General features: G+C 32.7%; 1 protein-coding gene across 2 annotated transcripts; it reads left to right on the top strand.

The window, feature by feature from the left end:
• Positions 1–544: 544 nt before the first annotated feature.
• Positions 545–13,590, top strand: LOC110897576 (branched-chain-amino-acid aminotransferase 2, chloroplastic). Of its 2 annotated transcripts, XM_022144342.2 has the most exons (10): positions 555–677; positions 8,307–8,371; positions 10,462–10,636; positions 10,738–10,914; positions 11,944–12,075; positions 12,166–12,264; positions 12,356–12,472; positions 13,005–13,100; positions 13,180–13,292; positions 13,386–13,590. In XM_022144342.2, exons 1-10 carry the CDS (start codon positions 621–623, stop codon positions 13,495–13,497), a joined length of 1,143 nt encoding a protein of 380 aa, XP_022000034.1. In that variant the 5' UTR covers positions 555–620; the 3' UTR covers positions 13,498–13,590. The 2 variants fall into 2 exon arrangements, with proteins under 2 accessions (XP_022000035.1, XP_022000034.1); XM_022144343.2 differs by lacking the exon at positions 8,307–8,371 and having other exon boundaries at positions 545–677.
• Positions 13,591–15,015: the final 1,425 nt, after the last annotated feature.

Below are 15,015 nucleotides of genomic sequence, written 5' to 3'. Positions count from 1 at the left end.
GGACCCCCTAATTTGAACCAGTATAGAATATAAGCTTATGATGACCCCCTAACTAAATCGTTATGGTTCCGCCACTGATGGGGGTGGTGGAGGTGGTGGATGGTTTGCAGATCTAGAAGAGAAAGGGGTTTGGGAGAATAGGAGGTTTGCAGATGTGGGCTTTTGAGATAACCAAACACTATTTTTATTATGCTCTACAGACATTTGGTCCATCTCTTTTCATACAGACATTTACAGATGTGATCCATAAACTGCAAACCTTTTACATCTAAAAAACAAACACCACCTAAATGAAATACTTGTACATACGTAATAGGAAGATACACGAAGATATATATCATAAACATATGATAAACACGACACGCAGTCGGATAAAACATACACATCATAAACACGACACGCACTCAATCACCTTTTAACATTTCTATTTTTATATTTTTATATTATAAATATGAAAAAAGTGAAAAACACAAGAAAAAAAATGAAAATAAAAATTAGATTGTAACTTAAGTCTCTATCCACCCTTTCACTTTCTATAAATTCTGGCCAAACCCTCTTCTTCCACACATAAATTTCACTCTTTATTTCTTCATTTTTTTTCTGGTTTCCTGCAATCATACATGATGATCCGACAAAGCCCCTTCCTTCTTGGTTTGATTCAGACTTCCATATCAAAGGTTTCCTATTTACTATCTGTATCTTTATGTTCATCTTCTTTGATTATTTTTTTCCCAATTTAGTTGCAAATTTGAGGAAATTATGATGTGGGTTTTATGCTTGATTTGCATGAATACATAAGATAATGTTTTTTAGTTAGAACTTCATAGAAATTTAAATAATATCATTAACCAAAGGGTCTGTCGTCTAGCAGCATTAAGGTGTGATAGAAATGCATCGCTTCTCGTGGTAGACAAAGTTGTATATTTAAAAGTAAAATTATCTAAAAATAAGCTGGAGCTTTGGGGACATATATTTAACTACCATCCGATTTTCAAGTTCTTTCTCTTCGAACACAACTTGAACACAACATGTTTAGCTCAAAGTCTTTTGAATTTTATGTTGAAATTGTCTGCTTTTGTGCATATCAGAAATTGTATGGAATGTTGTCACAGGGTTAAGTTCACGTAAAGTATCTTATCGTACAAAACGTACGAAAGACATGAAAAAGTAAAAAAAAAAAAAAAGAACGCGCTGACATTTTCATAATTATTTGTTTGTAGGATAATTATCAAAATTACCCTATAGGTGTATTAAAATTACTCTGCATCAAAATTACTATGCAAGTGTATAAAAATTACTCTACAAAGTTATCAAACAACATACAATTCAAAATTACTCTACAAAATCATTTGTAGAGTAATTATGATACTCTACAAAAATACCTTACAAAATCAAAATTACCCTACAAGAATATTTTGCAAAATTATTCTACAATATCAAAATTACTCTACAAATACCCTACAAGATCATTTGTAGAGTAATTTTGATAATTCCTTTACGAGTAAATAATTACGAAAATGTCACCGTGTTTTTTTTTTATATTTTCACCATACTCGTACGTTTTATATGATAATGGTATTTGTATTTGATCTGTTTTCGTATTATCATTTACATTCTCTTCCAAACTAGTTCCTCAAGGGAGTATTGCCACTCCTTGATGCTTTGCTCAGGTTTCTATCAATAGAACTATATGTTGTACGTATCGTTTTACAAGTTTTGAAGTCGGAAGTTAGGTGTCCAATTTAGACATTGAAGCCTAATACTTTGATAAATACTTACTCCCTGGCCAGGTTACAAAATATTACAAATTTTACAATGAGTTACTCCTAGAAAAAGAGAAAAAGAAATGCTTAAAGTGAGGTTTGAATATGAAGCAAACAAAATAGTAAGACAAAGTGACAAACCTCATTTTAATAATAATAGATTAAAAAAAACAAATGTTCTACAAAAGCTAAAACCACGTGTTGGTATTCAACATCAAAGTCAACAATTGTCATCCATATAATATGGCTTGCCATACCCCAAATACAGCAACGTTAGATGAAATAGAGGGCTATATTTAAATACTTAAACTATTTTTTATGTTTAATAATAATAATAATAATAATAATAATAATAATAATAATAATAATAATAATAATAATAATAATAATAATAATAATAATAATAATACATGTACAGGGAAAGGGTAAAACGAAAAACACCATGAGTTGTGAGAACCATGAGAACTAGGCCTTTCAAAATGTTTTTTGAATTTTTTTTTCTCAAAAATCTTAAAAAAATCACTTGTTTTATCAAAAAAAAAAAAAAATTTAAATGTTGCATGCAAAAATTTACATTAGGTATAAAAAAAATTTCATCGTCGTAACAAAATAGGCGTAAATAAAACTTACATTGGGCGTAACTACCGACTCGACAATTTTTTTTTTGTTTTTTTCAGAGATATTTATAATATTTTCATCTATGTTTGTGCAAAAATTTTTGATCAAACTCACGCGGAAAATAGAAGTTCTTATAGTTCTCATAACCCGTGATTGTTCTTAATTGAACCGAATCCTACCTATACATACTTAAAGTTATATCATTTGTCTCTTTTAGTCCATACATGATATAGATACATGATAAACTTAAAAAAGGTCATCTCATTAGTCATTTGTCTCTTTTAGTGTATACGTTTCACATTTCTTTTAATTTATAACTCATTAACTTTTTATAAGTTAGAAGTTAGAAATTCTAAGTTCTTATTTTCTTCTTTTCAAGTCATAAAACTTTTTGTCAACCCTTATTCAAACACTATCAAAATGACTTATTAACTTTTTATAAGGGTGAGAGGGGCACTCCCCTCTTAGGGGAGTCCCCTCTCTTACGCACACTCAATCAGGTTATGCCACGTCAACTCCCCTCACACCCCAATTTGATGGCGGGACTCCCCTCTTAGCGGACTTGTTTTTTTATTTTATTTTTTGTTTTTTTTATTTGTTGTAAAATTATGCATGTTTATAAATTAAAAAAATATTAATAAAAATTGAATAAAATTTAACAAAAGACATTTCAAAGTAGAAAATAAAAATAAAAATTACATTCAAACTAGATAATAAAAATTACATTCAACTAGAAAATAAAAATTACATTCAAACTAGAAACTGAAAATTACATTCAAACTAGAAAATAAAAATTTTAGAAATTGCACGGTCACCCGTACTTGTTAGCGATGTCGCGTTTTCGGGCGAGGATGAACGGCAACATTTCTGGCGGAGCATCGTCGTGCGGCTTGAGGAATGTTTTCATATCTCGATCGTAATTGTAGTTTCTCATCGTCTCGCGTTGTTCCGATATGAGCTCGCGAGCCTCCGACTCTCTTTTCTTCCTCAATTCAATCGCCTCCAATTCAATCGCGTGCTTCGCTTCTTTCATGGCGGTGTACTCTTTGAATTGTGCCGCCAACTCGGCCGAGCCCTCGGACGATGTCGCTTGACGCTTGTCTCGCCGTTGTGTTCTTTGTGGTAAGGGGTCTTCGTTCATATCGGGTATGGAAGGGTCCACGTCAACGGGCTTTCTTTTTTGTGCCGAACCTTCCCCTTCCTCACCAAACAATGGGACTTGGGCCCATTTGTCGTGTTTTCGAACGACCTCCCAAGCCTCGACATGTTGAAAACCGTTCGGATATTTATCTTTAAATTCCTTTAAAGCGACTTTCATCACGTTGAGATCGCTACACCCGCTTCCTTGTGTGCGATCCTACATATTATAAAATAATAAGTGTTAAAAAAATATGAATTTAGTAAAGAAAATTAAAAAATATACAACGTTAAAAAATATAATTTTTACCGCTTGTTGGTATAGGCCGTTGAAAAGGTTTATTTTCGTCATCATCGGGCCCCATTTAGACCGTACTTGATGCACGGTCCGGTTACTTCCACCAACGGTGGCGTTAAAATGATCTAAAATTTTACGCCAAAAACTATCGCGGTTTTGTTGATTGCCCTTCTTTTTGTTGGTAGAGCAATGTACCCACGCTTTCGCCAACGCCTCTTCTTGGACCTTTGTCCATTTTTGGCTCTCCATTTTTCCCTTTTTATCCCGAGCGTCATCTTCTTCGTTGCCGGTGTCTTCATCCACATTATATTCGTCGTCGCCGGTGACATCTTCATAGTCGCCCAAATTTTGAGTTTCGGGCACTACCTCCTCGTCCTCGTCGTCGTAAATAGGTAGAGGACGTTCAACATTTCCTCGTGTAGATGGAACTTGTGGGGAACGAAAACCATACGGGTCGAAGGCGGGGGATTGAGGAGGATCCATTGATAACAAATTTTGAAAATAGCCGAAATTGGGTTGAAGGTTGGGTGGTTGGGTGTTGTAAAAGGAGGGGTGTGAAGGCTGTTGGAAAAAAAAAACGGGGATTGTGAAGCATATCCGAAAGGGGGTTGTGGTTGTGCACTTGCACCGCTCGAACCAGCACGAGACGGTTGAGAGCCCCGTCCCTTAGTTTTTTTCTTGGCTTCGCGGGGTTGGTTCTCCATTGCTCGGTTTGAGAGTATAAAAGTTTGAGAGTGGTGGGTGTGGTAAAAGTTTGAGAGTGGTGGGTGTTGTAAAAAATTAGTGAAGTTGGTTATTTATATTTGTTTAAAAATTGTTTTTTTTTTAAATTTGACCGTTTGAAAGATGACCGTTTCTCGATCCATGGGCACATTCAAGCGGTGAACCAACCCCGAAACCCCTCCCCGATTAGGAATTGGGTCACCGATACCCCTCCCCGCTAGTGCCCTGTACACCCTAAGTTAATAAGTTAAATGTAGCTTCATAATAAGCTAACCCAAACACCCACATCATATAGAAACATGATAAACAAGCTACACGCTTAGTGATGTGTGATCCACCTCCTTAAAAGAAAAGCCGTCAATCTATATATAAACTTTATAGTAACCAGTAACTTTCGAATATTAATGTTTTAATATGTACTACTGAAATAAAAGAAACAAACTTTTAGACACGTGTCATTTATTAAAGGTATTCTCAAATCTATACTTATCTTATATTAATTAAATAAATAATAAATTAATATTAAATCTTATCATACTTTAATAAAATATTATCCTCAAATCTAAATTGTTAATTTAATATATTTTTAAAACAAATACCTCTCTTTCTTACTTATCTTTAATTAAATATATAAATAATAAATTAGTATTAAATGTTATCCAAATTTATTAAAAATACAATTTTTTATTATTCGGTATACAAAATTATATTTATTCAACTCGTGTAAAACACAGGGTTTTTAAAAATATTTTTTTTATTATCTACTATACAAAGTTACATTTATATAACTCGTGTAATACACGAATTTTTTAAAGATATAACTTTTTATCATTTGATATGTAAAATTATATTTATTCAATACGTGTAATACACGGGGTTTTGAGGATATATTTTTTTATTATTTGGTAGATTTTTCAACCCGACTATACATGAGTTTTTTTTTAAAGATACGACGTTTTTAGTATCTAATATACAAAATTCCATTTATTTAATCTGTGTAATACACATGGTTTTTAAAAATATATCTCTTTTTAGATCTATTTAATACGTGTAATATATGGGGTTTTTTAAGGAAGTATTTTTTTTATTTGGTAGATTTATTCAACCCGATTATACACGGGTTTTTTTAAAGATACGACGTTTTTAGTATTTAGTATACAAAATTGCATTTATTTAATCTGTGTAATACACATGGTTTTTAAAGATATAACTTTTTTTATTATTTGATATATAAAATTACATTTATTTAACTCGTACAATATACGGGGTTCATAAAGATCTAACTTTTACATTTATTCAACCCATGTAATACACGGGGTTCTAACCTAGTTGTGATATAAAGTATGTGTATATTTAGTTGATAGTAAAACATATATTTTATTAGGATAGGGATCCTGTACATTAATCAAGAAGTGTGAGAATTGTATTATAACACTATATATAACACTATATAACACCATATAAACATCGTATAACACTATGTAATACCATATAACATTATATAACAATATATAACATTATACATCTACCATAGACATGCTATCAGACAAAATATAGTGTTATATTTGTTATATAGTGTTACATAATGTTATATGGTGTTACCTAGTGTTATACGGTGTTTATATGGTGTTATATAGTGTTATATATAGTGTTATAATACAATGCTCACACTTATGGATTAATGTACAAGATCCTCTACCTATTTTATTATATTATAAACATCAACCGCAGATCATCCCTGACAAATCGAAGACCCGTACCATTAAACCTGGTCCCTAAAATATAAACTTACTAGGTTATAACCCCGTGTATTACACGGGTTAAGTAAATAAAATATCAAATAGTTAATAACGAAGATTTAACAATTATAAAACGATATTTTAAGACATTTTTTTAACAACCCAACAAAATTTTGTTTATGTATGATCAAAACTTGTGATGCCACACCCTTTTTCAGTCTATCTCTTTCTTTATATATCCATGTATAGAGAGAGATATAGAGATGGGAATGGTGTGTGAATTTTAACACCCCATAAGGCTTATTAAATTGGAATTAGTATAATGAGTGACAGATTAAAATTAATAAAAAGGTCATTTGAGCTTTGGCTAGGTGTCAGAAATTCTTGTTTTTTAAAGAGAATATTAGGATTCAAATTTTAGCATGAAATATATAGGATTTATTTGACGTAATTTAGTAGTATGTTATTGTGACATTTGCCATTCAAAAACATTAATAAAAAGAAAGTGAATCAACAAAGTTAGAATAGAATGAATTAAACAAAAGAAAAGGAACTAAAAATAAAAAATTAGAAGAAAAAAATGAAAATTGATTTTTTTGACAACGTTGAAAAAAACAAATAAAGTTTGTTTTTTTCCCAACCACCGAATTCATATTTTATTTTATTGGATTAAGTTTTTTAATTGATTAATTTATCTTTAACAAAAGATATAATCATACTCAAATAATATTTAAAAAAAAACTTTTTATCAAATTGAGACCATCTCATAGAGCGACATGTGTCCCTCAAATGGTTTCTTTTATTATATAGTATAGATTTATAAATAAAAAAACAATAATACAATGATAATTTAATGCCGATCACTATTAGGGCTCGTGTCGTTATTTTCCTTTTCTGAATTGTCAATTAGAAACCCAATTGTTGATCCGAAACTCAAATCTTCGATGAAACACAATCGTCGATGAGAATAGGGCCATCATCATTCTTTTCCTTTTCCGAATTGCTAAATGCCGATGCCGCCTCTTATATTAAGATTAAACACTATATTGGGTTTAGTTAGGTAATTGAGTTAAATCAAAAAGGGGTTTGTTGTTTAAAACTAAATGAGCAAAAACTAAATAGAAAAGTTAATGGGTCTCTAGAAACATACTGTATCATATACAAAAATATGTGTTAACTTTTTAAAAAGGCTAAACAAATATGTGTGGTCAATGGTCATGTCCTCATCATAGAAGTAAAAAAAAAAACAAATCTCTTTTAACGAAAATGGCACCAATTTATAAATTATAATCCGCTTTAGGCCTTCATTTCAAAAAGAAAAAAAAAAGAAAGAAAGTAGATTTTATGCTTGATTACCATAACAACATATGATAATGTTTGGTTAAGGGTAACTTCATACGAATTTAACAAAAATATAACATTATTTTTAAATTATTTAGGAAGAAAACAGAAGAAAAAAAAAGTTTAATTCTTTTTCCTTCTTATCTTTGAAGTGCGAGCTTCTGGCAACTGCAATAAAATTATGAGTAAATTACGTTTTTGGCCCCTGTGGTTATATCACTTTTACTATATTAGCCAAAAATAAGAATTTTTAACATATCTGCCCCCGTGGTCTCTATAACTAACCATTTTGACCCCTAAGTCTAGAGATCATGGGGGCCAAAATAGTTACTTATAGAGACCATGGGGGCCAAAATGGTTACACTTAGGGGCCAAGATGGTTAGTTATAGAGACCATGGGGGCAGATATGTTAAAAATTCTTATTTTGGGTTAATATAGTAAAAGTGATATAACCACAGTGACCAAAAACGTAATTTACTCTAAAATTATAAAACTCTTGTGAGTCTCAGACTGTGACATGCAAAACCATATTTCTTTACTTTTTTTTTTAATTTAATTTCTTTTTCGAAATGCATTAAAGATCAAACCTTGACAATCTGTTCGAACAAGCTTGTTTCTGGATAATTAAATCAAATCCAAAATATTTTTTTAGATCCTAAGTTAGACTTTTTGTTGTGAATTTTAAGGTTTCTGCAAGATGTTTGACGGCACAGGCTGCCTCGGCGCTTCAGGAAAATGAACCTATGATCAGGTAATCTGGGTTAGGGGTGTTCATGCTCCGGTTCAGTTGGTTTACAGTTTCGAAAAACTACAAACAAAACCGGTCAGATTGTGTGGACTCGTTGAAAGTTTTGTTTGGTTTGACAGTTTGAATCGTCTTTGTTTGTTTGTTTTCAGTGGCGGACCCAGAAAATTTTTTCATGGGGTGCGGAAATTTATAGGGTTGGTTGTCTATCGCTATATAATATATTTTTTTCGGTTCAGGTCGGGTCATATAATAAAATATAATCAAATTAAATATTATATAATAAATAAAGTATGTCAAACGTTATTACAAATGGAAATCTAATAAAGCTAAGGTTGTTTTTTCCGGGTTTTTAATTTTTGAAAACTAGCCATAACATCATGTAGCAAGACAATCCTAACCATGTCGTTTTTAATATAATAACTACAACTATTACTAGTATTTAGCGAATATAATGGAATTTTAATTTAATATATGGTTGGTTTTATTTTACTGAAATATCCTTTTAAAAATCACATAATTACATAATAAAAACTATTACCTATGTTATTTAAAATTTTAGAAAATAATAGAATAAATGTTATAAAATAATTAGCAATTAATAGGATAAATGTTATAAAATAATAAGCCATTAAATAAAGCTAAAATTAAATAAGAAAAGATCTGGAAATGTATATAATAAATCAAATAATGTGATAAGTAAACTTATTATTAAACTTAGGTTTACGGGTTCAAATGTTAAAACAAAATAAAACAAACATCCAAATGAGTAAATTGTTTGAAATACCTAATAAAGTTACTCTGCTAAAGAAAGTTAGAATAGGCCTTTAGCCTTACAGTTAGAATAGGCCACCTAACAATAAAATATAAAATAAATAGGATAAATCTTTATCTTCTTCATATTATAACTGTATATGCATACAGTTGCCGCTGACCGGAAAAAAATCCGGTATGCTTTATCCTTTCTTTCCTTAAATGCTTGGGGTCGGATTTGAAGATTTAAGGGGTGCGACTACAAAATTTTATGGGGTGCGCTCAGGATTTTCTTGTACGTATAACACTAATTATTTTTTTCTCAAAGGGTGCGCCCGCACCCCCACCATACACAGTAGGTCCGCCCCTGTTTGTTTGTTTTTTTTTTAATTCAAATCAATTAACATGTCCTAAAAAATTATGGTAAAGATGGTTTTAAATAAAATACATACATATTATATAAAAGGTTAAATGACTGGTTCGATATATTAGAGCATTCACATCCAAAGAACCAAATTCTGTGGGGTGTTTTTAAAATATAAAAAGTATAAAAAGTGGTTGTGAGTGGAGGAGAGAGAAAATGTTACTGTTCATCTGTATATTTAGGGGGACACTGTTCACCCCCTATAATTTTTTAATATATTTTGAAAGTGGTTGTGAGTGGAGGAGAGAGAAAACGTAATGATAAAGGTATAAAAAACATTATTTAATTGAAAGGGAGAGAGAAAATGTAGTGTTTTTTAATGTAATTTAGGGTGAAAATATAGTGGAATGGATGTGAATGCTCTTACACGGCTGGTTCAAAAGTTTTAAATCGCCATTCGGAACATTTATTCATTAAAACCGCCAAAACTACACATATGTCGGGGTTTGGTGCATGGCCGGCCCAGAGCAAGGCCCAAATCAAAATAGAGCCCGAAAAAAATTAATAAATTTATATATATATATATATATATATATAATAAATCTGTATGTTTTTAAAGAAAAAACTTAAAGGGTCTGGATTTATGAACCAAGAACGTTAAAGTCCAACTTTTTAGAAGCCCAAATGTTTCGAAGACCAACTGGTTTTGCCTATCAAATTCAGAAGCCTTAACTGTTTTAGTGTGTAATAGATTAATGACTTGACCCAAATCAATAAACAAACATAATGGATTAAGGAATAAGGCCTAATTTTAGGCGTTGTTGAGAATTGAGATGATCTAACGTTGAACGAACCTTAAATGTCTCAGTTCTTTGTGATATGTCGTACAAAACAAAAATGGAACAAAATATATGAGCTCTTGCAATGTCGTATTTTGATATAATTGTTCTGTTAAAGTTTTAGATGTTTTGGTTTTCAGACACGAGGAATATGCTGCTGATATTGATTGGAACAACTTGGGTTTTGGTCTAAGACAAACCGATTACATGTACAAGTCTAAATGCACAAAGAACAACACTTTTGAGCAAGGACAACTAGTTAATTATGGAAACTTAGAATTGAGCCCGGCTGCTGGAGTTTTAAACTACGGCCAGGTCTTTCTTTCTTTCTTTCTTTCTTTCTTTCTTTCAACACTTAATTCTTCTTGTCTAAATCTACTTTAGATTCACAATTAAAGAGGGTATTATTCGTGCAGGGACTCTTCGAAGGTACAAAAGCTGTGAGGGGAGAAGACGGTCGCCTTTTGCTTTTTCGACCCGATCAAAACGCCATCCGAATGCAAATCGGAGCCGAGCGAATGTGCATGCAATCCCCATCTATAGAACAGTTTGTAGATGCAGTTAAACAAACAGCTTTAGCCAATAAACGTTGGGTATATCTCAAAAATAGAAAACTAAATTGCATTATAATGGGTGAATTTATTTATTTTTTATTATTTCCACAAACTTTTTTTTTAGAGTGCTACTTTCTACACACCTAATTACTTTTTACACCCCCTCCTCTCACATACTTATAGGTGGGGCCCGCGTGGAACCGGCAGTTTTCCTCTCACAAGGGGCCAAGGGGGGTATAATCAGGAGGGGAGGGGGGTGTGTTTAGAATCAGCTTTTTTTTTAAAGTAGTATGTTTTAAAATAATATATATTAAAATCCCTTTTGTTTTTTTTTTCAAAGTGGGTTTACATAATTTGAAGTGGAATACATTTGTATTTTCATTTAATATATATAGTTTAGTTTTATAATTTTTAATGTATAATTTTAAATATAAATATGTAATTTTAATTTTTAAACATTAATATAGTTTTTCTTTAGAAATAATATTTCATTTCCCGTTACTACACATTTAAAAATTAAAAGAATTACATTACATAAGTTTTTAAAGATTGTTTTGAAAAGTACAGTACATATTGCCACATCAAAAATGATCTAACCCAACGGTAATGCGCCATAAAGTAAAGTTTGTTACAACCAGTGGCGGAGCTTGACTAAAAGTTCCCGCGGTGGGGGATTCATGGGACCCAATTTTATATATTATATAAATATTTAGGCAAAATAATTTGGGGTGAGGGGGGGGGGATCCTTTATAATTTTAAAATTTTCGAACGAAAAATCGAAAATTTTACACTTTTAACCGAAATATTCGGGGGGAGGGGGGATGCACCCCCGGGTTTCCACTATGCTTCGTCCCTGGTTACAACTATACAATTGTAACAAACTTATTGGGTTTCCTTCTGAATTGGTATATAGGCATTATGCCTAGTGGAGATGGATATGATCGGGTGGTTCCGCTGGTGACACGATAATACCCCAGTAGTCTGTCAGTGATCCAAATTTGCCGTTAAAAAAAAAAAAATACAATTAAATTTTGGGTCTTCGTTTTAACTTATTGGGCCTATGTCCAGATTCCACCTCCAGGAAAAGGGTCGCTTTACATCAGGCCTTTGCTCATTGGAACTGGGCCTATATTGGGCTTATCTCCTGCTCATGAGTACACATTTTTAGTATATGCCTCCCCAGTTGGCAACTATTTCAAGGTTTTATTTAATTTAATGTTTAATTAATCACTTGTTTTGAATGCATAGTAGTCACTTTACATTTATACAATCTGTATGGTAAAAATGCAGGAAGGTACGGCACCGTTAAACTTATACGTTAACAACGAGTTTCATCGTACAACTCGTGGTGGAGCGGGAGGGGTCAAAAGCATTACAAATTATGCCCCGGTATTAGGATAACTCTATTGCTAGCTCCATATGATCATTAGTGCATGAAATACATGTGACGAAAATTTAACACGTGATTTATGATGTGTAGGTATTGAAACCGTTATTAAGAGCAAAGGAACAAGGGTTCTCAGATGTAGTGTACCTTGATTCGGTCCATAAAAAGTACATCGAGGAAGTTAGTTCTTGTAATATTTTCATTGTTAAGGTACTTTCCCTTCGAGGAATGTAAGGCCTCGTTCTAGTTTAGATTATTCATTGGCGTTCGTTTAAACTAAGCCTAGCAAAACGAGCAGGTCGGCTTGGGTCTAAGTTTAAGTCAAAAGGGTTCAGAGCAATATATGAAAAGTTGCAAATCCAATTCCTTCAAATTGTCGACTAAACGATTCTGATCCTCTTTACAAATTCCATTTCCTTAGAATTTTATTTTTTTAGTACCTCTTACGAATTCCAGCTTCTTAAAAGAATTCTATGAACTCAACGTGTAGACGTTTAGTGATCATATTCAGGGGCGCAGGATAGAAGGGGCCGGGGGGGGGGGGGGGGGGGGGGCGACCCCCTGAACTTTTCGCTCAGTAGTGTCCGGTATGTAGTTTTTGTATAGAATCTTTTAGGTATATACGTTTTCGACCCCCCGGTTTTATAACTTTTTTAGGTATATACGTTTTCGACCCCTCGTCGGAAATCTCAAGCTTCGTCACTGATCATATTCATGTAATTAATTTTTGTTGTACTCTTAGGGTGATGTTATTTCAACGCCTTCAACGGTAGGTACTATCCTCGAAGGAATCACCAGAAAGAGCATCATTGATATTGCACGTGACTTAGGATACAAGGTATTAACAAGGCTTGTGTTTGATTAATTCTTCTCATTATATTCTTTCGTTTCCTCAAAAAACGTTTCAATTGTGATAGGTTGAAGAACGTTTAGTTGCAGTAGATGAATTGATGGAAGCCGACGAAGTTTTCACTACTGGAACCGCGGTTACTGTTGCCACTGTTGGTAGCATAACATACAATGGTCGAAGGTTGTTCTTTGTACTGTCAAACATCAATCGTAGATTCGTAGTATGTTGTGACTCATTAATATAATGACTTAAATGATTATGATTTACTTGCAGAGTGGCGTATAGAACAGGTGATGGGTTGGTGAGTCAGAATTTATTCAAAAGGCTAGTAGGAATTCAAGTTGGGAAAGTTGAAGACAAATACAACTGGATAGTTGATATTTAATAAAGATATGTGCAATGGTAATGTAATGTTTGATTTGTAAAATAAAAAGAAAAAAGTACTTCTCTCTAATGATTTTCAGAGTTAATTATACAATATATGAGTGACAAAATGAGTGGGTCGGGTTGGATTGTGTAATGGGTCAAAACGGGTTCCGTCATAGTGATTTCACCCGCTATACTTATATTTGTTTGTATGACGGCTAGCCGCCACAACGTTGGTGAAAGTGCCGAAAGTGCCACTAGTAATGGTGGCAGTGGTGTTGGAGACTAAGACCGGCACGTAGGTGTACACTTTCACAGTTTCACCTATTTTAAAGGTGGTTTTAAAAAGTGTACTAAACTTTAGAAAAACCCATGTTTTGTCACTTTAAAATGAACCAACTCGTTATTGACGTTGGCCCATGTGGTAAAATGTGATCCAATTTGTTTTGGACTTTATTTTAAGTTTTGGGCTTTGCCAGATTCTACCCCCGAGAAAAGGCCACTCACAGTCAAAGACTCAAAGGGTCACTTTACATTGGGCCTTTATTCAATAGATGTTTAGAACTGACCTATCTGTAAATGAACCGAATGTTCAGCGAACATTTCGTGAACCATTCAACGGGAAGTTCGTTTATGTTCATTTGATTAGCTTAACGAACGAACACGAACAAAAAATTTCATTCGGTTAGCTTAGCAAGTGAACACGAACAAAGGTCTCTTTCGTTCGAGTGTATTCGGTAATATGTTTGGTTACGTTCGTTCATGTTCGTTTGATTATATTAAAAGATAATAAATAATAAAACTTTTATCTAAACATACTGAATTTGTAACCCTATTTTTTTCTAAGTTAACTAAAATTTTGACATTCAAGACATTTCTTTGGGATAATTATGTTTTAGGGGTCAAGTTATTCTACAAAGGCTCCTAATTGTAAGAAGTGTAAGAAAGATTTATAGAGTGACAAGTGTCCAATAACCTAAAATTAAACCCACTACATCACCACCCAAAACATAAACACCCACCCCCACCCAAAAACCTAAACCCCCCCCCCCCCCCCCCCCCCACACACACACACACCCAAAAACCTAACCCTCCCCCACGGTAAAAAAAAAAAAAAAAAAAAAAAAAACTATACCTCACCAAATAAACCTCCAAAAAACCTAACCCCACACCCCCTAAAAACCTAAAAAAAAATCTAAAAAAAACTAAACACCCACTATACTGTTTAAACATAAAACATTTTAATTAGATATGAGGGTAATTTAGTAATTAATAAGATTTTCTCTCCTAATCTCTCTGATTTGGGTGGATGAATATACTAACAAATTTTCTTCCATTTTTCCCTCCTTTCCCCTCCCATTCTATCCTTAAAAAATCTCGAGAATTTTTTTTTTCATATTTTCATCTCTTTTCTTTCCCACCCCCTGTTAAATGAGACCCAGGGACAGAGTGTTAAACTTGATTCATCATTTGGTGGTTGTAGTAGACTTCTTTTGTCCAAAGTTTTGATTTATCATTTGATTATTGTATTTAACTA

The sequence above is a fragment of the Helianthus annuus genome, chromosome 13 (genome assembly GCF_002127325.2).
Source record: "Helianthus annuus cultivar XRQ/B chromosome 13, HanXRQr2.0-SUNRISE, whole genome shotgun sequence".
In the NCBI taxonomy this organism is placed as follows: Eukaryota; Viridiplantae; Streptophyta; class Magnoliopsida; order Asterales; family Asteraceae; genus Helianthus; species Helianthus annuus.
This window is presented reverse-complemented; position numbering and strand designations above follow the sequence as displayed.